This window comes from Nerophis lumbriciformis, linkage group LG08, assembly GCF_033978685.3.
Source record: "Nerophis lumbriciformis linkage group LG08, RoL_Nlum_v2.1, whole genome shotgun sequence".
NCBI lineage: Eukaryota > Metazoa > Chordata > Actinopteri > Syngnathiformes > Syngnathidae > Nerophis > Nerophis lumbriciformis.
The window spans coordinates 35,375,792-35,398,598 of NC_084555.2; the positions used below are offsets into that span (position 1 = coordinate 35,375,792).

At 42.0% G+C, this 22,807-nt stretch overlaps 1 protein-coding gene across 3 annotated transcripts in view; it reads right to left on the reverse strand.

Moving 5' to 3' along the window:
- Window positions 1-22,790, reverse strand: part of tmem63c (transmembrane protein 63C) — a 97,451-nt gene extending 74,661 nt beyond the window's left edge. The window contains exons 1-2 of one of the 3 annotated variants that reach the window (XM_061968773.2): window positions 22,767-22,790; window positions 19,638-19,732 (exon numbers count right to left, since the gene is read on the reverse strand). In XM_061968773.2, the coding sequence (XP_061824757.2) occupies window positions 19,638-19,668 (31 nt within the window). In that variant the 5' untranslated portion in view covers window positions 19,669-19,732; window positions 22,767-22,790. Of the gene's footprint in view, window positions 1-19,637; window positions 19,761-22,766 lie in introns of those variants that run through there. The other 2 variants (XM_061968771.2, XM_061968777.2) reach the window with 2 other exon arrangements.
- Window positions 22,791-22,807: the final 17 nt, after the last annotated feature.

The following is a 22,807-nucleotide window of genomic DNA, read 5'->3' on the forward strand; positions in this document are numbered from 1 at the left end:
CTCCCTTACACTGGAGTGGGTGCTACTTTTTTCGTCGTCATTTTAAGAAACGTTATTTTTTCCCGTGATTTCAATGATTTGTACAGCCGAAAACAACGCAAGCATAGGGCATTTTTCTTCGAGAAAGTATTTATGTCGCTTCGTACCCATTGAAAACAGACACTGGCTTGAGCACCACACATATTTAATGAGTGGGACGTGATGTCATTTAAAACCAAGCAATAGGCTGATCTCTAATGGATGATCAGTTATCGGACTCAGCAGCATAAAACATGACCGGAACATCCCTAACACCATGTGTATGTCTTAAATACTGTGCGTGCCAATGAAATGCTTTGCACAAAACTGTGAACATTTGTCAAAACATGCACACCTGTGCTATTAGTTTTCTGACAAATACACCACATAGTTCTACTGTTATTAAACACCACAAGTCGGATTGACTTGAAATTTCCCACACAGCTTAACACACACTACAAAACGCTACTTTGTAACTTTAGGCTGTTTCGCCGGACAACCATGACATTTTATGCCAAAGGTTGACAAGCACATGTGTGTAAAACATTGAAAAACATGGCCGCCAACAAGTTTCTTGTAATTTGTAGTGGTGTGAAACTCATTCATTCATTCATTTTCAACCGCATATCCCTCTCGGGGTCACGGTGGTGCTGGAGCCTATCCCAGCTGCATTCAGGCGGAAGGCGGGGTACACCCTGGACAAGTCTCCACCTCATCGCAGGGCCAACACAGATAGACAGACAACATTCACACTCACATTCACACACGAGGGACCATTTAGTGTTGCCAATCAACCTATCCCCAGGTGCATGTCTTTGGAGGTGGTAGGAAGCCGGAGTACCCGGAGGGAACCCACGCAGTCACGGGGAGAACATGCAAACTCCACACAGAAAGACCCGAAGCCCGAAGTCAGCACCTTCTAATTGTGAGGCACCAACACTAACCCCTGTGCTTCATAATTGTCATGACGTGGACTATCTTGCAGCTGGCTGCGTGGATGGTTTTCCCGGAATGCAATCGGACCAGACCAGTCATGGCTTGAAGGTATATACATGATTTAATTTAACACTATAACAAGAAACAAACAAAAAGGTACAAACAAAAAGCGCGCACAAACTATGGACATGAAAAACTACACTTACTGTGACGTGAAAAAACAAACACTTACGTGGCATGGCATGAAGCATAAACTAGGGAATAAACAGGGCATGATAATGACAGAGGTAATGTCGCCAGGCCGATTGCCTGGCAACTACAAGCTTAAATACTGTGTCATGATTAGTGCCAGGTGTGTGAGTCCAAACGTGGAACAGGTGAAACTAATGGTTGTTATGGTGACAAAACAAGGGAGTGAAAAAGCAAGAACCAAAAAAAAGAGTCCAAAAACCAAACAGCACATGGCCAAACAAAACATGATCAAAATACATGACAATAATGACCTGTTTCTAATACTTTGACCCACTCTTGTAGTAGAATAAGGGCACCAAAATATTAGTGATTACAAATGTGTGCTAATATTATTTTTTGCTAATCTGTGCTAATATCGGGCAGCACGGTTGACAAGGGGTTAGTGCATGTGCCTCACAATACGAAGATCCTGAGTAGTCCTGAGTTCAATCCCAGGCTCGGGATCTTTCTGTGTGGAGTTTGCATGTTCTCCCCATGACTGCGTGGGTTCCCTCCGGGTACTCCGGTTTCCTCCCACCACCAAAGGCATGCACCTGGGGATAGGTTGATTGGCAACACTAAATTGGCCCTAGTGTGTGAATGTGAGTGTGAATGTTGTCTGTCTATCTGTGTTGGCCCTGTGATGAGGTGGCGACTTGTCCACCGTGTACACCACCTTCCGCCCATGTGCACCTGAGATAAGCTCCAGCACCCCCCGCGAACCCGAAAGAGACAAGCGGTAGAAAATGGGTGGATGGATGTGCTAGTATCATTATGGATTTCCTAATTAGAAACATTAAAACAGCCAAACTTGACATTACCGATAATAATGTTAATGACAGTTGAACAAAGTGAGATGATATGTAGAACTGGTATGTTTTGATAAATAACTGCGATACTGGATGAAAAGTCTTGATCAGCATTTATGTGGATATATTAAGAATTAATAATTAATATGACATATCCAAAAATAAACATAATTAAGTTGGGTCAGCACAGTGGAACAGGGGTTAGTGCGTGTGCCTCACAATACGAAGGTCCTTGAGTCGATCCCTGGGCTCAGGATCTTTCTGTGTGGAGTTTGCATGTTCTACCTGTGACTGGATGGATGGATAATTAAGTTATCTTTCTAAAAACATCACAACATTGCAGCTGCACCATGCAAGCAACCATAAAGTATTTGGTGGACACATCTGGACGAGACTTCGCTTCCTGTTGTCAAATAAGATTCATAACCTGCCTGAAAGACATATTAGCCTGCTCTGCAAGAGAATTTAACCATAAATAAAACGTGAACCTACGCTGACTCCCAAACGTCTGCAATTAATCAACAGCCAGTCACCAAGAGATAACAGACAATCCTCAGGGCCAAGTTGAAATTTGCATGAAATTAAAGAACAGCAATGACTCTGGAAGTGAAAGGTCAGTGCAGAAAATAAAATGGTAATATCCTGTTATTGGCGCAATGTCTTACAGAGTACTAATTGTATGTATAACTACATTGTCTTTTTTTGTTTTGACAATAAAGCTTTTTTAATCTTGTATAACGTCACACATACAATTTTAACACTGTTTTATATTTTTTTAAGAGTCTAGAGTCTGTTTTTGGTAATGTTTACAGATTCAGAGAATAATTCCCTGGCCACAGGTGGATTTTGAGTGTAAAAAGGATTTAAAGGCCTACTGAAACGCGATTTTCTTATTTAAACGGGGATAGCAGGTCCATTCTATGTGTCATACTTGATCATTTCGTGATATTGCCATATTTTCGCTGAAAGGATTTAGTAGAGAACATCGACGATAAAGTTCGCAACTTTTGGTCGCTGATAAAAAAGCCTTGCCTGTAACAAAAGTAGCAGACGAGTAGCGTGACGTCACAGGTTGTGGAGCTCCTCACATCTGCACATTGTTTACCATCATGGCCACCAGCAGCGAGAGCGATTCGGACTGAGAAAGCGACGATTTCCCCATTAATTTGAGCGAGGATGAAAGATTTGTGGATGAGGAAAGTGAGAGTGAAGGACTAGAGGGCAGTGGGAGCGATTCAGATAGGGAAGATGCTGTTAGAGGCGGGTGGGACCTGATATTCAGCTGGGAATGACTAAAACAGTAAATAAACACAAGACATATATATACTCTATTAGCCACAACACAACCAATCATATTTAATATGCCACAAATTAATCCCGCATAACAAACACCTCCCCCCTCCCGTCCATATAACCCGCCAATACAACTCAAACACCTGCACAACACACTCAATCCCACAGCCCAAAGTACCGTTCACCTCCCCAAAGTTCATACAGCACATATATTTCCCCAAAGTCCCCAAAGTTACGTATGTGACATGCACATAGCGGCACGCACGTATGGGCAAGCGATCAAATGTTTGGAAGCCGCGCTGCATGCGTACTCACGGTACCGTGTCTGCGCATCCAACTCAAAGTCCTCCTGGTAAGAGTCTCTGTTGTCCCAGTTCTCCACAGGCCAATGGTAAAGCTTGACTGTCATCTTCCGGGAATGTTAACTATGAAACACCGGCTGTGTTTGAGTTGCTGCTTCGGCCGCAATACACCGCTTTCCACCTACAGCTTTCTTCTTTGCTGTCTCCATTGTTCATTGAACAAATTGCAAAAGATTCACCAACACAGATGTCCAGAATACTGTGGAATTTTGCGATGAAAACAGACGACTTAATAGCTGGCCACCATGCTGTCCCAAAATGTCCTCCACAATCCGTGACGTCACGCGCTGACGTCATCATACCGAGACGTTTTCAGTAGGAAATTCCGCGCAAAATTTAAAATTGCACTTTAGTAAGCTAACCCGGCCGTATTGGCATGTGTTGCAATGTTAAGATTTCATCATTGATATATAAACTATCAGACTGCGTGGTCGGTAGTAGTGGGTTTCAGTAGGCCTTTAAATAAGTAACCGTTTTTGCTTGTGTTTCGTTATTGTGGACGATTGACTGTTTGCTAAAACAAATTAATGTAATAAAAGATAGTGAACTAGTTTAAATATCGTGTTGACGTTGTTTAACTGTCAATGGCACTCACCATAAATACATAGAAAGAAATTACAGTTACAATTACATGTGATCGGTATCGGCTATTGCCTGTATTACGTGACGTGACTTCAACCAAGCCAAGATGGCTGTTGAGCAGCAAGCAGCGGACTAACTATCTGAGTATGCAAGAGGCATAGATCTTCCTGCAAAAAGCAGAAACGAGCAAAAAAATCTAACTATGCAATGGAATAGATCCCTATACTTAATCAAAAAGAGATTTGTCGAGTGATATCAAGTATTATTCGTCAGGAGCGTTCCCAGACATGTTAAACTATTGTGCTCCAGACATCATTCTACATGACAAAACAAATGTAAGCTTGTAAAAGCATGGAGGTCTACAACTTCTTTGTGTGTGACTGGTTCAACAAAGTTGGTATCAAGACTCTCCTGGATAAATATGCATTGATTTTGCGCAGGTAAGGTTGCATTTCATGATTTAACTTCGTGTTTACAGCCATGTTTGTTGTTTCTGTTACATGCCTTGTTTACGAGTACGCTTGTTTTTCCCGTCTTTATAAACATATAATTATAGATGTCAACATCGTGTATGTGCTGAAAGCTTCATTTATGATTGCTGCTTTTTATAAAAGCTTAACTGTCTTAGGTTTTGCTCACATTTGTTTTCATTTTTTTAGACTTGTCGAGTTGGTGCTTTTTGAAACACTCGTAGCAAAAAGAAGTTTCAAGAAATACAAACAATTTCAAGGTAATACTTAAATGGGAAATAATAAACATTAAAAGTATATCAAACAAACTTAGTAGTCACTGCAAACTCATGCATTCTTTGACAGTTTTAAAACCAATCACATTGATATGTTATTTAAAAAGTTAAAGGCAGGCTTTTGTAAATCAGGCATTTTATTGATCATTTTAACCTCTTAGGTGTTTTAGGTTAGGTTATTTTCTATTTCATTTATTGCTATTATTGCTACTATTATTCTGTATTATTTTATGTTTTATTAATTTATCAATTAGCTATTTATATATTGTTTTCAACTACGTTTGTATATCCTAAACTATTTTTAGATGATGTTGATTTTTATTTATTCTCCAGTGTGGACGTTTCAAAGGTGGTGTCTTTCTTAAATTCTCAGTGCCATGCTATGTTATTTTTTTATTTTAACTATTTGTTATTGTCAATAATGCTGTATGCGCGTGTGTATGTGTTTTTTGTTGTTGTTGTTTTTTTTAAGTGTAAAGTACTTGCCTGCGCATGGAAAATGCAATATAAATCAATCAATCAATCAATCAATCTTTATTTATATAGCCCTAAATCACAAGTGTCTCAAAGGGCTGCACAAGCCACAACGACATCCTCGGTACAAAGCCCACATAAGGGCAAGGAAAACTCACCCCAGTGGGACGTCGATGTGAATGACTATGAGAAACCTTGGAGCGGACCGCATATGTGGGTAACCCCCCCCCCTCTAGGGGAGACCGAAAGCAATGGATGTTGAGTGGGTCTGACATAATATTGTGAGAGTCCAGTCCATAGTGGATCCAACATAATAGTAAGAGTCCAGTCCATAGTGGGGCCAGCAGGACACCATCCCGAGCGGAGACGGGTCAGCAGCGCAGAGATGTTCCCAGCCGATGCACAGGCGAGCGGTCCACCCCGGGTCACGACTCTGGACAGCCAGCACTTCATCCATGGCCACCGGACCTGTGCCCCCCCCCCCCCCTCAAGGAAAAGGGGAGCAGAGGAGAAAAGAAAAGAAACGGCAGATCAACTGGTCTAACAGGGGGGCTATTTAAAGGCTAGAGTATACAAATGAGTTTTAAGATGGGACTTAAATGCTTCTACTGAGGTAGCATCTCTAATTGTTACCGGGAGGGCATTCCATAGTACTGGAGCCCGAATAGAAAACGCTCTATAGCCCGCAGACTTTTTTTGGGCTCTGGGAATCACTAATAAGCCGGAGTTCTTTGAACGCAGATTTCTTGCCGGGACATATGGTACAATGCAATCGACAAGATAGGACGTAGCTAGACCGTGTAGTATTTTATACGTAAGTAGTAAAACCTTAAAGTCACATCTTAAGTGCACAGGAAGGTGAGCCAGTATAGGCGTAATATGATCAAACTTTCTTGTTCTTGTCAAAAGTCTAGCAGCCGCATTTTGTACCAACTGTAATTTTTTTATGCTAGACATAGGGAGACCCGAAAATAATACGTTACAGTAGTCGAGACGAGACGTAACGAACGCATGAATAATGATCTCAGCGTCGCTAGTGGATAAAATAGAACGAATTTTAGCGATATTACGGAGATGAAAGAAGGCCGTTTTAGTAACACTCTTAATGTGTGATTCAAACGAGAGAGTTGGGTCGAAGATAATACCCAGATTCTTTACTGATTCGCCTTGTGTAATTGTTTGGTTGTCAAATGTTAAGGTGGTATTATTAAATAAATGTCGGTGTTTAGCAGGACCGATAATCAGCATTTCCGTTTTCTTGGCGTTGAGTTGCAAGAAGTTAGCGGACATCCATTGTTTAATTTCATTAAGACACGCCTCCAGCTGATTACAATCCGGCGTGCTGGTCAGCTTTAGGGGCATGTAGAGTTGGGTGTCATCAGCATAACAATGAAAGCTAACACCATATTTGCGTATGATGTCGCCTAGCGGCAGCATGTAAATACTAAAGAGTTCAGGGCCAAGAACCGAACCCTGAGGAACTCCGCACGTTACCTTAACATAGTCCGAGGTCACATTATTATGGGAGACGCATTGCATCCTGTCAGTAAGATAAGAGTTAAACCACGACAAAGCTAAGTCTGACATACCAATACGTGTTTTGATACGCTCTAATAAAATATTATGATCGACGGTATCGACAGCAGCGCTAAGATCAAGAAGCAGCAACATAGATGACGCATCAGAATCCATCGTTAGCAGTAGATCATTAGTCATTTTTGCGAGGGCTGTCTCCGTAGAGTGATTTGCCCTGAAACCGGATTGAAAAGGTTCACAGAGATTGTTAGACACTAAGTGTTCATTTAGCTGCTGTGCGACAATTTTTTCGAGGATTTTCGAAATAAAGGGAAGGTGGGACACCGGTCGGTAGTTTACCATGAGGTCAGGATCAAGGTTAGGTCTTTTGAGCAGAGGATGAATAACCGCTTTCTTGAATGCTAGGGGAACAGTGCCAGAGGAAAGTGATAAGTTTATAATATTTAGCACTGATGGACCTAATAATACAAAAAGCTCCTTGATAAGTTTCCCAGGAAGTGGGTCAAGTAAACATGTTGTTTGTTTTATCCCACTTACACGCTGTAATAGTTCCTCTAATGTTATTTCATCAAAAAGAGAGAGACTATTTTGTATTGCAGTATCCGTCGTAGATACAGTTGTATCTGTGTTCATAGAACCCAGTTGTAGCTGGGATGCGTTGTCTTTAATCTCCTTTCTAATGAGTTCAATTTTCTTATTAAAGAAATTCATAAAGTCATCTGCCGAGTGGGTGGAGCTATTGGGAGGAGTCCCTTGTTGGGTTAGCGATGCTACTGTACTAAACAAAAATTTAGGGTCGTTTTTGTTGAGGCGGATGAGATTTGAGTAATATTTAGCTTTAGCTAAGGTAAGCATGCGTTTATACGATATTAAACTATCACTCCATGCTTGATGGAAAACCTCAAGCTTGGTCGCGCGCCATTTGCGTTCCAACTTTCTACATGATAATTTATGAGCTCTGGTTTCTTCTGTAAACCATGGGGTGCGCCTTTTAGGGGCCCTTTTTTGTTTTAGCGGTGCTATACTATCAATGGTTTTGCGCAGGGCATTGTCAAAGTTGTTAGTGAGGTTATCAATAGAGCCGACATAATTTGGGAATGGTGCCATTACCGAAGGCAGTAGGCCAGCAAGAGTCATCGTTGTGGCAGCATTAATGTTGCGGCTGCTATAGCAGTTATTATTATTATTAGTTTGTTGACAATGAGTCAGAACTTCGAATTTTATAAGGTAATGATCGGACATTACTTTAGTATACGGGAGTACCATAACTTTGGAGGTGGTGACACCCCTGACCAGCACTAGATCTATCGTATTGCCGTTGCGATGCGTAGGTTCATTTATTATTTGTGTAAGACCACAGCTATCAATTATAGTCTGGAGCGCCACGCACTGAGGGTCCGATGGGGTATTCATATGGATATTAAAGTCCCCCATTATGATTATATTGTCTGCGTGCGTCACTAGATCAGCAACGAACTCTGAGAATTAATTAATAAAGTCCGAGTAGGGCCCTGGGGGGCGGTAGATAACAGCCATATCGAGAGGCAGCGGTGCGACAGACCTCATAGTAAGCACCTCAAACGATTTGTATTTATTATTTAGGTTAGGGGTAAGGTTAAAGTTTTCATTGTATATTAGTGCGACCCCCCCACCCCTTTTAAGGGGATGGGCAATATGCGCATTCGTATAGTTAGGAGGAGATGCCTCATTTAGCGCAAAAAATGTGTCTGGTTTGAGCCAGGTTTCGCTAAGACCAATGACGTTAAGATTGTTGTCTCTAATGACCTCATTAACTAATAACGTTTTGGGAGACAATGATCTTATGTTTAAAAAGCCCATATTATAAGTATTGGGCTGTTTTGACGAGTTTTTGTTTAAATTATCCGTAGTAGAAATATTAATAATGTTGCGTTTATTATACGTAGTGCACTTTAAATAGTTTCGACCATATCTAGGAATTGATACGACGGGACTTTTCAGATTGTTTGCTTGATGCTGCGATCGACTGAACGCATCATGATTTGCCACCTCAGTAGAATGCATATCTACCCCGGACACATTCACAACAGAAAACACATTATGTGAGTTGTGTGTTATTCTAAGAAAATTGCTATGCGTACAGGAATTATCCAGCCTGGTGCTGGCTAGTTCTAGTTTAACTGACTCCTCACCCGGACTAGCAGGCTCTGTAATTGCCTGTGACCGGGCTTGCTCTAGTGTAGTTAGTCAAATGTGACTTAAACAGTAGTCTATGTTCTTAGACAGGATGATGGCGCCTTCCTGGTTAGGGTGAAGGCCGTCCCTCATCAGCAAGCCTTAATTGTGGCTGGTTTGCTAAGCTTTATGTTTCGGGTGATGGAGTCCCCTATGACTAAGGTGTGGTGCCCGGTAGACTGGGGTGTAGGACCCAGCATTGCAGGCAAGATGGCGCCAGTATGTGCTTTGGCCTGCCGTCTCTCGCTGTCAGCTCTGTTCGTTTTTGTGTTTTTTGCGTCTATTTTCGTTTCTGTCAGCTCACTGCTTGTGTATGACCGCCAAACACTGTTGGATCTTTGCCCCTCTCCCACTGATATGATCAACTTCGACGTTGGTTTTTCGACGTCCCAGTCAGCTTTTTCACCTGGCCGGATTCCTGCCTTCCTTTCCCGCCCCCTGGCTCCTCTCCCCCGGCGGAAGCGTCTCCGGCGCCGCGGTAAACGTGGCGGCCAGCTGGTGAAAGTTAGGGCACTCCTGGCCCGGCTTCCCGTGGCTCCCCGAAGGAGGAATGGTGCGGTATCCGGTCTCCTCCTGCACCCACGCTCGCTCGATCCGATCGGCTCCTGGCTGGTTCCTATCGTTGGTTTGGAGGAAGAAGCTTGCCGTCGTCGCTCCTGCTGTCCCCGCCCCCGGAGGCGCGGGGTGGATCACCGCCACCTGCGGGCTGTGTGTCGGGCCCCACCCGGATTAATTGCGGCCTTGGACGTGCTGGCCCCCGCCAGGTTCGGTCTTGTGAACGCAAGATCTTTGACAAACAAAACTTTTATCCTGAAGGATTTCTTCACTTCCCGCGGACTGGACTTCCTCTGTGTGACGGAGACATGGCTGAGAGCCGGTGAGTCCGCCCCTCTTAATGAACTTCTGCCTCCGGAGTGTTCCTACTTTAATTCCCCACGGCCGTCCGGTCGAAAAGGAGGAGGATTAGCAGTCGTTTTTAAAAATGACTTTAAATGCCGTCAGATCCGCCTACAATCCTCCTTTTCAAGCTTCGAACTGTGCATGTTTGAACTGGGTCTTTCTGATGTCGTCCTGTGTGCCGTCATCTATCGACCACCCAAGTACCACAAAGACTTTATAACTGACTTTTCTGAATTTCTGGCTGAAATCCTGCCCAAATATGATCGTGTCCTTATTGTGGGTGATTTTAATATTCACACCTGCTGTCCAGATGAGCCGCTTTCCAGGAGCTTCCTGAATATAATCGACTCATTTAACTTTGTACAGTCTGTGTGTGGTTCTACACATGAACGCGGGCATACACTCGATTTAGTGCTCTCGTATGGTTTGTGTGTTTTTAATTTGGACATTTGCGACGCTGTGTTCTCTGATCACATGCCGATCCTGTTTGATATTGCCACGCAGTGTCCAGTTAAATTGTGCGCACCGCCCCAACGCTCTCGCATGTTTAATTCTTCGTCTCCTGCTCGGTTCTCCTCTATTTTTTCGACTCTTTGTGATGATAATTCTGCAGCATCTGTGTGTCTGAATACTGAAGAGTTGGTTTCTGGGTTCAACTCTATCTGCTTACAAACACTGGACACGATCGCGCCTTTCAAATGCCGCCGCGCTAAAACCACGCCTCAGCCCTGGTTGAATGACGTCACTCGGGCTGCCAGGCGCGTATGTAGAAGAGCAGAGAGAAAATGGAAAAAAGACAGGCTGCATGTGTCCTTTGCCATTTTTAAAGAAAGCCTGTTTTCCTTTCAGATGACTGTAAAAGCAGAAATGAATATATATCTATCTCAGATTATATCTTCTAACTGTAACAACCCCAGAGTTCTGTTTAAAACTATTAACACTGTCATTGATGCTCCCAAATCTGCTGGTTTTGATGCTTCTTTTGAATTCTGTGAAAATTGTCTCCATTTTTTCACTGACAAAATTGTGTCAACTAGAGCCAGTCTATCTCAGCCTTCATATGACCCTTCTGTTCCCCTGCATTTCTCTTCTGTTTTCCATCAGTTTGAGCCGGTGTCCTTTTCTTTTTTAAGTGACACAGTTAGTCATATGAAGCCCTCTGGTTCTCCTGCAGATGCCCTCCCACCTCGCCTGTTTAAGGAGGTACTTGCTACTATTGGACCAAGTGTCCTTAACATTATCAATAGTAGCCTCTCTTCTGGAATAGTTCCAGTAGAGTTTAAACATGCAGTGGTACGACCTCTACTTAAAAAACCCAGCCTCGACCCCTCTCTCCTCTCTAACTTCAGACCTATCTCTAATCTTCCATACATTTCCAAAATATTAGAGAAGGTTGTCTACAGTCAGTTGTTGCCCTTCTTAGAGGATAATGGTATCACTGAGCTGTTCCAGTCCGGTTTTAAAGCCCTCCACAGCACAGAGTCAGCGCTTCTAAAAGTTTTTAACGATGTCCTCCTGTCCACTGATTCTGGTAAATATGTTGTCCTGGTGCTTTTAGATCTGTCTGCTGCGTTCGACACCGTCGACCACGCCACCTTAATCACTCGTCTTGAGAACTGTGTGGGCATTAAGGGCGCCGCCCTCAACTGGTTCCGGTCGTACCTAACCGACAGGAGTTTTTGTGTAAAAGTAGACAGTTTTATGTCGTCCACAGCTCCTTTACCACATGGGGTCCCCCAGGGCTCAATCCTTGCCCCAATTTTATTTGCACTTTACCTTCTCCCCCTTGGTTCTATTTTTAGGAAGTACAGTATTGCATTTCATTTTTATGCCGATGATTGCCAGATTTATTTTCCCATGGCACAAAATAACACGGTTCAACGTCTTATTGACTGCCTGCACGACATCAAAGTCTGGCTTTCAGCTAACTTCCTGAGCCTAAATGAAGATAAAACAGAAGTTATGTTGTTCGGTCCAAGTCGCTCTCCCTCCCCCAACGTTGACCTCGGCACTCTGACCCCGTATCTCAGCGACTCTGTCACAAACCTGGGGGTAAAGTTTGACTCAGATTTTAAATTCGAAAAACAAATCAGCAGCGTCGTTCAAAAAAGCTTTTATCAATTACGCCAAATAGCGAAAGTGAAACCGCTTCTATCAAGACATGATCTTGAGAAATTAATCCACGCTTTTATCTCGACTCGTCTTGACTACTGCAATGCCCTGTATGTTGGCATTAGCCAGGCCTCCCTCGCCCGCCTGCAGCTCGTGCAGAACTCTGCTGCTCGTCTGCTAACACAGACCCGCAGACGTGAGCACATCACCCCTATTTTAGCGTCCCTTCACTGGCTCCCTGTGCGTTACCGAATACATTTTAAACTCCTTTTATTTGTTTTTAAATGTCTAAACAACCTCGCGCCAACCTATCTCTCCGACCTCCTTCAGCCTTACTGCCCCACCCGATCCTTAAGATCAGCCGATCAGCTGCTGTTGACGGTCCCTGACACAAGGCTGAAGCTTAGAGGTGACAGAGCTTTTGCCGTTGCTGCTCCCAAGCTCTGGAACGACCTACCCCTGAGTGTTAGACAAGCCTCCTCTCTTCCTGTTTTTAAATCTCTCTTAAAAACATACTTTTATTCCATGGCTTTTAACACTGAGTGATATCCATCCTGAAATGGCGCCCCATAATACACCTGCTGTGATCCTGTTTTTATGTTTTTATGTTTTTATTAATTCTATTTTAATTATTTATTTTTTATCGTGTTCTGTTTGTATTGTGTTGTGTTTGCTCGGTACTCGTTTTATCTTTTAACCTGTTCATTGTACAGCACTTTGGCTACCCCTGTGGTAAATTTTAAATGTGCTCTATAAATAAAGTTGATTTGATTTGATTTGATTTAGCTAAAGAGCTAAATCTATTATGCGTCTCAACCGGTACACCGTAGCTTGTAGGCCGCTTAGGACTACTACAGGCTGGGCTAGTTAGCTCGCTACAGCTAACGCTAGCAGATGTGTCCGCAACATCTAAAGTTACGAGATTACTCTGCTCTAACTGGCGGACACGGCCTTCTAGCAGAGCCAGCCTCTCCGTGAGTAAGGTGCAAGACGCGCAGGAAGCCATACTCTCGGTGTTTTCTGTCACCGAGTGAAGTTCCTGCTGTCTTCCGAGAAGTCCTGGTCACGGTGTGCAGGAGTAGACTCCTTCTGACCGGCGACGCCTTTCTCCGCGCTAGCTTCGTTAGCTTAGCAGCTAGCTGCTAGCTAGCTGCGGGAGGGGTGGAGAGACAGAGATCGGGTGATTTGCAAGTTAAATAGTACTACTAAATATGTTGAGAAAGTAATAAAGAAAGCTGCAGAACAATTTAAAAGCACACAAATAGAACGATACTTAGCTTTTTCGAAACAGCGAGCAGTCAGCGATAAATAAAGTTCGATTGATTGATTGACCACTGAATGTATAATTATTTTGTCGTTTAGTTAATTACGGCTATAGGTGAAATTTGAAGTTACAAAGAATCAGACATTCTCCATTTTCCCTTCGTCTCGTTCCTGGTGCCTCTTCCTGGGGAACCTAAATGAGATACAATGTGTGTGTATTCACAAAGATAAAAAAACACAGGCTGCTTTCATTGTTGTCCTTGAACATAATGTACTGCACATGAGGTGACATCTCATGTACAATTAATTCTGCCCCAAGGTTAGAAAATAGTCTCCTAACACTTGACAGAGGTCTGCGCTGCTCCGCCGCAATTTATGCGTTGTGTAAACAATTAATCTAATTGCGGCTTAAAATAAAATATCCTTCTTGTGGCAAAGTAGCATAGGTTTACTTGGACTGACTATCAGCACCTGATGTGCTCAACAAAGCATGCAGGCTATAATGTGATTGACACAGTTAATTAAAGTAAGCAAGGCAGGAAGCGGGTGGAGCTTTCACCCCAGTCGGCGCACCACCTGCTCAGTAGCAAAGTGAGCAGCCATGACTATTTCTGCACCTCTCTACGGCCCGAGCCACACAGACGTAGTGAAGCTCAGTGAGGTGTGGTGGAGTGATAGCAAACACATGATGCTGCAACATCACCATCGTGACTTCATGTGAAAACTATACTAGCCTCAGCATCACAATGAAGGATGGCTACTTATTCCAGCCATGCACAACAAACCAAACACCTGCTTCCTGTCTGGCTGCACATGCTCAGTAGGCCCCTGGGGGAGTGTTGTGTGTCAGCCCAGCTGCTGTACACACAACCATTATTACAACCCATCTTGCATCATTAGTATGACTTGAGTCCAACATGCATTGAGATTGTTAAGCACCAAACCTCACTAGTCTGTATTTTATTTGGATGTAGTCGATTCATTTACAACACTTCCTACAGGAACACTTAAAAAATGGGAAACATGAGTCACATTATATTGTCTGCCCCGAAAACTGCACACGCTGCTCATTAAACCTCAGATGCAATTTCTTCTATTAAGCGCTAACCACATAGTCCATTTATAAGCAACACACCCCAACCCCGCTCTAAATTTGCATTGGAACTTTTTTTTTCCCTCTCAGTGCAGCATACATGGCAAGCTTAAAAAAAAAACACTACCTTGACATTTTTATTTTTGCATATTATCCAATTGACCAGGAGAAAAGTGGTTTCAATTAAATGGGACCATTGAACAAAGGCTGCCCTGACTGAATGATTTGCTGTAATTACTCTGTGATGTAGTAATGCTGCTGATTTGAGCCATTCAGGCCATTTTAAAGCACTCCACAGATTAACATGTCAATGTTAGACTAGTGGGTTATGCTTAGAGTCATTCAATACAACATGATATATGAAAACGCACATCATATTTCATACCGAGAGAAGTTATTTATGATGTGAACTACATTATATTTATGATACTTTGTTTATCTAGCAGGCTACTTCCGGGTTCATGGAGGATGATAAAAACACCGTCTCGGGACAGTTCAATTTGTTCCAGGGTAACTTATTTTACTTATTTAATTGACATGAGATTAACATTGGAATTCAACATTTAAATGTGCCATATTTAACTGCAAAGTAATAATTTTATTCTGCGATCCCATGACATGTTGATGTAAAAGCACAACATAAACAGGACGTTTAAAAGCCAGGGAAAATACCTGACCAAAATGGCAATAAAACAGTCGTGCAATGAGCACGAAGACAAACCCAATACACAGTAAACATGTAAATAGCAAAATGCTAGCCGGACTTAGGCCTTATGTGTGTCTATTTCATTATATAAAGGAGCCGTCTATTGGTTACTCATATAGAGAAAAAATGCATCTTAAAAGTAAAAGTGCACTCTTTCTCAGATTCTCACCAACACGTAATATGTTCTTTTTTGGGCCGTGTAACTTGCAAGATTTTATTTGAATCTGACTTTCATTTTTTTCCAGCTAAATGTCTGTCCTCCAATTTACTGTTTTCTGTCAAATTGGCTGCTAAAAGGTAATTCAAACAACACCCATTGTTGGACTGAATCAAGCAGTATTTTTTCTCCCATTTTATCTAAAGAAGAGCATATTTTTTAATGGAAAAAAATAAAACCAGTAGGGATCTCTGAGCTCCTCCTCCACTGCTTCCTTCTGCTGCCTGATGTGAATGTGCAGCTGCAACTGTTCACTTGCTCCAAGTGCTGAAAGAACCAAAGCTAAGAAGCAAAACAAATAAAGAAGACAAAGTCTGCCAGCCAGTGAGGATGTAACTGCCCATTGCTTACAACAATACAACAAGGTCTTTTCCTTTACACTACAATCTCAGCGTTGTCTCTTGAATGAATAATGCATGTCTAATGCCTGCAAATGACCAGCATTCGTACAGGAAGTCAAGTTCGGATAAAATATTAAAGCTCTGTAGGTTTTGGAACACAAAGCAGCACAGTATTTACTAAAACATGCTTTTGCGTAAGCCACAAGAGGGTAATAATGCAAAGATAATATCAAAACTGTTATACTGTGTTTTGCGCTAACACTGTGAATGTCAAAATCAAAAATAGTTGTTTTGAATATGGACACATTGCTAAATGCAAATACAGTGTTTCCCAAATATTTATTTGTTGCTGCTGCCCAACAGGAATACATTTGGATTGCCTCAATTGGATATTAAACTTCCTGATACGCCCTCGTGCATTAACACATTATAATGGAACTGTCTGTGAATTCAGCTTGTGGTTACAACTACGCACAGTAGATTGCATCATAGCTACGCTTCTTAAGGATTCAAGGAGCTTTTATCTGTCATGTACACATTTGCACATATACAGTACGGAATTTGGACTCACACCTGATAAGCGCTTGGTCTGCAAGAGAATAAGAAGACAAGGATCAAGGATCAGCTAACATTTATTTAAACTTCGCTATATTGTAGTTTAGTGACAAATCTAGCAAAATTTGGAGGTATTATTTGTCACTTTTTGAGACTAACATGACAATAAAATGTTTGCTTGCATGCGTCATGGCCAATTGTTCCAATTAGACCAGGATATAATTTCCCCTCCTCCACAACCATACGCCACAGACATTATGCAGTCCTGTCGGGATTTTTTACACAGAAAGTGAACAAAATGTGAAAGACAAAATGTATACAGACACAATATTGCAAGTGTCAACATGTACTGTCAACGTGATGTGTGAATGAATGATCAGTAATAGACATGGAGAAAGAAGGGGTAGGATTAAATAACCTCTGCTTCTTCCTATTTCTCTTTGGACAATTGTGCAAATGTAACATGTGCTGTTCCTTAATGTAACTTGTTTGGTATGTTACAAACAAATAAACCACACCATACCATACCGTGCCCTACCACAGAGTAATTCCCATTGATTGTAATTGAAACATGATGCAGACTTTTTTAAATCAGTACATATGACACCAATATCTTGCATTTGTACACTTTTAGGACAATATGTCAAATAATGGTTGCAAGCTTTGATGCTTTAATACAATTTACTTTTTTTAAATTTTAAATATACTACTACATTAGATATCATAGAACATATGGCATTTGTCAGTTCCTCTAGGATTTTGCAATGCCACAATCACGCCAATTCACACAAATTCAAACAATCCTTGAGACCTATGAGCGGTCTTGCAGCTTTGTTTAATGCCCGCAACTTCCCCACACATTTTGGCCAATCACCATCATTTTTGCCAATAAAATGTATCTTTGAGTGTCGCTCAAACGCACATGTCAACTGTCTATTCCAAACTCATGTTTGTTTCTTGTGTAGACGAAGCAGGAACAACATGTAACCATGTATTAAAGGCCTACTGAAATGCGATTTTCTTATTTAAACGGGGATAGCAGGTTCATTCTATGTGTCATACTTGATCATTTCGCGATATTGCCATATTTTTGCTGAAAAGATTTAGTAGAGAACATCGACGATAAAGTTCGCAACTTTTGGTCGCTGATAAAAAAAAAGCCTTGCCTGTACCGGAAGTAGCAGACGAGTAGCGTGACGTCACAGGTTGTGGAGCTCCTCACATCTGCACATTGTTTACAATCATGGCCACCAGCAGCGAGAGCGATTCGGAGACGATTTCCCCATTAATTTGAGCGAGGATGAAAGATTTGTGGATGAGGAAAGTGAGAGTGAAGGACTAGAGGGCAGTGGGAGCGATTCAGATGATGAAGATGCTGTGAGAGGCGGGAGGGACCTGATATTCAGCTGGGAATGACTAAAACAGTAAATAAACACAAGACATATATATACTCTATTAGCCACAACACAACCAGGCTTATATTTAATATGCCACAAATTAATCCCGCATAACAAACAGCTCCCCCCTCCCGTCCATATAACCCGCCAATACAACTCAAACACCTGCACAACACACTCAATCCCACAGCCCAAAGTACCGTTCACCTCCCCAAAGTAAATAAAGCACATATATTTCCCCAAAGTCACGTATGTGACATGCACATAGCGGCACGCACGTACGGGCAAGCGATCAAATGTTTGGAAGCCGCAGCTGCATGCGTACCCACAGTACCGCGTCTGCGCATCCAACTCAAAGTCCTCCTGGTAAGAGCCTCTGTTGTCCCAGTTCTCCACAGGCCAATGGTAAAGCTTGACTGTCATCTTTCGGGAATGTAAACAATGAAACACCGGCTGTGTTATCCGGAACAACAGTCAGGGGGTGCATTCTACGGCGGGGGTGCGTTATCCGGCACAACACCTGCTGCAATACACCGCTTCCCACCTGCAGCTTTCTTCTTTGCTGTCTCCATTGTTCATTGAACAAATTGCAAAAGATTCACCAACACAGATGTCCAGAATACTGTGGAATTTTGCGATGAAAACAGACGACTTAATAGCTGGCCACCATGCTGTCCCAAAATGTCCTCTACAATCCGTGACGTCACGCGCAGGCGTCATCATACCGAGACGTTTTCAGCAGGATATTTCGCACAAAATTTCAAATTGCACTTTAGTAAGCTAACCCGGCCGTATTGGCATGTGTTGCAATGTTAAGATTTCATCATTGATATATAAACTATCAGACTTTGTGGTCGGTAGTAGTGGGTTTCAGTAGGCCTTTAAAGAGGTTTTAGTTCGTCGATGTTGTCTACTAAATCCTTTCAGCAAAAATATGGCAATATCGCGAAATGATCAAATATGACACATAGAATGGACCTGCTATCCCCGGTTAAATAAGAAAATCGCAATTCAGTAGGCCTTTAAGGGCTTTAGCACACACCAACACGTGCCATATCTTGCAAATCATTTATACACATAATGACAGGATGCATGGAAATATTAATTTAAAAAAAAAGTATACAGTAAAATGAACAGGTCATAGCACATTTTGGTTTTTAGGTTCCATTTTTTCTTTGGTTTTTGGGTCAAGTGTATTCGGGGCTGTGTTCATTTTGTCGGTAAAATGTGTCACAGGCTTCAAATGGCCCCCGGGCCGCACTTTTGACACCCATAGTATGGACATTTCAGAACAATTTTGTAAAATACAGCAGTGAATAGACATATTTGAATAAAATGTCATGCAATTAGCTTGGATTCAACAGGTCAGCTCGGTGTGTGTGCATGTGTGTGTGTGTGTGTGTGCGTGTGTGCGTTACATGACTGTAAATAGGTCGATAAAAGACATTGTGCAGTATAAGATAAAAGGCAAACGTAAAGCACACAATGATTGCATGTAGTTGTAGTGGGAAGACGATAGATGTGTTGTGGGTGTGTAACACGTTGCCAGACACCTCCACATGTCACCACCAAAATCACTCCGATATGATGCAATCACGTGATAGTTTCTATAATAAGCATGCATCTTTTAAAGGTGATTGTGTACAATCATACAATCTGCGTCCCCACGCCTGCTTGCTGCAGCAGCCCTCACACTCACACGCACACTCACACGCACACTCAGTCGTCTGCAGCCGCCTTCCTTTACCAACTTGATGAAAAACCATTGCGCCACAAATTGCGCAGTTATAACCTTTCCGATGCCAGTTCATCTCAGCAAAGGGACAATAAAGTAAAAAATAATCCCCACTTACCTGAAAAAGCTCGCTGGTCGGGTGGCGTCATTGAAGGGATGCTGGCGAGTGTGTTTTTTGTCTCGCAACAGCCAAGAAACACGAGAAACTCCCACCTTTTTAGGGAGCGTCTGACAATTCAACACCTGCCAGCACGGAGGGGCACTAAGGGTGTGTCAACAAGCGAATATGTAAAATGATAGGCGATTAATTTGCAATATTGTCTTTTTCGACATTTAATAGTTTTGAGTCGTAATGACGTAGCGTGTTTAGGATATGTCAACTATTGGAGTTGTTCTTCATGTCAACCCGTTGCCGATTACAGACGATACCTGCAGTTACAAGGCATCAAACTGGGGTGGGCGGATTGATACAGATATCGGTAATATAGATACCAAAGGCAGTATAAATATCAGATGAGATCGATATTTTTCAGTCGGCTGTAACATTTATTTTCACAAATATCTGTTTTTGTTGTGTTGTTCCTATTTTTACATTTTAACATTGTTTTGCATAACTCCAAAAACTGCCATTTTGCCAATAGTAGTTGTTGCTTTTGATTACTTATTTTGCACTATTGGCTTTATTTTGTTCAAACTATTGTATGCAATAAAATGGAATCATTGTTTTATTAGTACTGCTGTATCGCTAATTTGTTCAGAATTATTTTTGTTTGGCTAGAGGCGGGTTGTGTTTTATTCTGATTATAATAATGATTTTAAAAAATGGAGGCCCATCCATCCATTTTCTACCGCTTATTCCCTTTGGGGTCACGGGGGCGCTGGAGCCTATCTTAGCACTAAATCATTTATTGAGCTTGAGCAACGTCAGATAAACAGTATCGATATACATATAAACATTCTAAGTTTATAGTACTATTTGCAGTATTGCCCAGGCCCCTTAAAATGATATCATACTCTCGTTTATGATTTTTCAACTGACTGCATGGAACAAAACAGAAATAAATGTTCTTGGAAATGCATTGTTGGTATTTCTTTATTCTCTATCAATGTATTGCATTATGCCATTCTATAAAATGTATTAAATGTTACATTTAGGATTAAAGCAGAAACTGTGCAAGTACTGTGTTAAAGAGAGAACTCTTACATGGTGTTGAACAAATACTTATTTTTAAAATGTTAATTTAACTCTGAAGAATACTGAAAAAGTATTACAACTAGCTTTGTGAGAGATAATTCAACACTTAATTTTTTTGCTGCTAAGGGAAGATACACTATGTTGTGATATTGTCATCCGCTGATTTAGAAGCAATTTTTGGGACTATTACACTTTGTTTTTCCTGATTTCCGCTATAAAAAGATGCTAAGCTGATTCATGGATTTGAACAAATTATCAGTTTAGGTCTATAAGGGTAAAGGGTAAAATAAACTTGGGTTGTTCCTACTCCTTTTGGGACATGTTAAACTCTGCAAGTGTGAACGTGCTGTAGGCTTACAGTGCATCACATGTGCATACGTATTCACAGCCATTGCTCAATATTTTGTTGATGCAACTTTAGCAGCAATTGCAGCCTCAAGTCTTTTTGAAGGGCAGCATGGTGGAAGAAGGGTTAGTGCTTCTGCCTCACAATACGAAGGTCCTGGGTTCGATCCTGCACTCGGGATCTTTCTGTGTGGAGTTTGCATGTTCTCCCCGTGACTGCGTGGGTTCCCTCCGGGTACTCCGGCTTCCTCCCACCTCCAAAGACATGCACCTGGGGATAGGTTGATTGGCAACACGAAATTGGCCCTAGTGTGTGAATGTGAGTGTGAATGTTGTCTGTCTATCTGTGTTGGCCCTGTGATGAGGTGGCAACTTGTCCGGGGTGTACCCCGCCATCCGCCCAAATGCAGCTGAGATAGGCTACAGCGACCCCCCGCGACCCCGAAAGGGATAAGCGGCAGAAAATGGATTGATGGAAGTCTTTTTGAATACGATGCCACAAGCTTGGCACACCTATCTTTGGGCAGTGTCTCCCATTCCTCTTTGCAGCACCTTTAAAGATCCATCAGGTTGGATGGGAAGCGTTAGTTTTCATCCAGGATGTCTCTGTACAATGCGGCATTCATGTTAGTCTAGTCAGGGAGGTGACAAAGAACCTGATGATCACTCTGTCAGAGCTACAGCATTCCTCTGTGGAGAGAGGAGAACCTTACAGAAGGACAACCATCTCTGCAACAATCCACCAATCAGGCCTGTATGCTATAGTGGCCAGGCGGAAGCCATTTTATAGCAAAAGTTTGCCAAAATGCACATGAAAGATTCTTAGACCATGGGAAACAAAATTCAAGCATCATGTTTGAAAGAACAATTGGCACTGTTCATCACCAGGCCAATACCATCCCTGCAGTGAAGCACGGTGGTGGCAGCATCATGCTGTGAGGAACTGGGAGACTAGTCAGGATAGAGGGAAAGATGAATGCAGAAATCTTCAGAGACATTCTGGATGAAAACCAACTCTTTCCAACCAACCTGATGGAGCTGAAGAGGTGCTGCAGAGAGGAATGGGCAAAGAGTATATGGGCAAAACTGCCCAAAGATAGGTGTGTCAAGCTTGTGGCATCGCATTAAAAAAGACTGAGGCTGTAAGGTGCACCAACGAGGTTAAGCAAAGGCTGGGAATATTTATGTACAAGTCTTTTTTTTAATGAGGTCGCAAAATAAAAAAAATAAAAAACTACTTTTGACATTGTCATTATGGGGTATTATATGTAGAATTTTGAGGACAAAAATGAATACATTCCATTTTGGAATAGAGCTCTAACATACCAAAATGTGGAAAAAGTGACACGCTGTGAATACTTTACTGTAACTACCTCAATATAACTTTGTCAAACGTGTGATAACGCATATCATAACATGTACAGCAAATACAAGAGCTGTATCATAAAAAAAAACTATGTTTAATGTTATGATTGTCAGGACTTGGACTTTGGCGTGGTTTGTTTTCCCATGGTGCAAAGGATTTGGACCGGACATGGCGTGAAGGTAAATACATATTTAATTTTAACACTCAAGAAAGGAACAAACAAAAGGCGCTCACAGTGGAGGCACAAAACTTAACGCAGGGAACAAAAACTTGGACTATGCATATCTATGAACATGGCAAAACAAAAGACACTAACTGTGGCATAAATAACCACAACTTACTTGCGGAAGCAAAGAGCAGCATGAACGATGGTATCAAGAGT